The following is a 783-nucleotide window of genomic DNA, read 5'->3' on the forward strand; positions in this document are numbered from 1 at the left end:
TATATATATATATATATATATATATAATGATTGCTTCATTTTGACAGATGATAGCCGTCCCATCAACACACTCACCACACCCTCTCAGAAACATTCCGTTGCTGAGCCCTCAGATCACTTAAGACCAGCTACTGACTGATGGTGTTTGAAATACAAGTGACAGATATTTAAAACACAACTGACAGATGTAGAAGTTTCTTCTACATCTTTACCGGTTGGAATCTGATTCTGAAAGATTCTTTTTGTGAATTAGCATATGTCTTTTAAAACCAGATATTGTCTTTGCAAATTTTGTGACATATGACACAAAGTCGTAAGAGACGGTTATGGTTCAAAACGTTTACCTACTTGGGCATTTTAATTCATGTGACGTCAGATGATTCACATATCCTGCTTTTGACATCAGAACACCACTACCAACACTACCAACAACAGCAACAATAGCAGCATCAGCAGTATCAGCAGCAAAAGCAACATTATCAACAATAAAAAAACGATACATAACAAAGTCCATAACAATAACAATAACAACATCTGCAGTGACATCTACAACAACAACGGCCATAATCACACATTTACTAAGAGCTTTTTGTTTCTCTATTTCTTAGGTTCTCAACAACGAGTAGCTGAATGCTATTCTCTTGTTCGAAAGTTGGACTGCAAATTCTACACATGTTTGAGTGAGAGATTAATTTGCCCTCAAACACTATTAGCGAAGGAAAAGCCTAATGTTTATTGTAAAGGACCCGATGAAAAGGTAAAATGATTTTTTATGCTTTTTAT

At 35.2% G+C, this 783-nt stretch overlaps 1 protein-coding gene across 2 annotated transcripts in view; it reads left to right on the forward strand.

The window, feature by feature from the left end:
* LOC128250785 (uncharacterized) overlaps nucleotides 1–783 on the forward strand; it is a 4355-nt gene extending 3572 nt beyond the window's left edge. Inside the window, exon 2 of one of the 2 annotated variants that reach the window (XM_052976714.1) lies at nucleotides 609–783. In XM_052976714.1, the coding sequence (XP_052832674.1) occupies nucleotides 609–766 (158 nt within the window). In that variant the 3' untranslated portion in view covers nucleotides 767–783. The remainder of the gene's footprint in view (nucleotides 1–608) is intronic. The other variant, XM_052976713.1, reaches the window with a different exon arrangement.

The sequence above is a fragment of the Octopus bimaculoides genome, chromosome 25, assembly GCF_001194135.2.
Source record: "Octopus bimaculoides isolate UCB-OBI-ISO-001 chromosome 25, ASM119413v2, whole genome shotgun sequence".
NCBI classification, from domain to species: domain Eukaryota; kingdom Metazoa; phylum Mollusca; class Cephalopoda; order Octopoda; family Octopodidae; genus Octopus; species Octopus bimaculoides.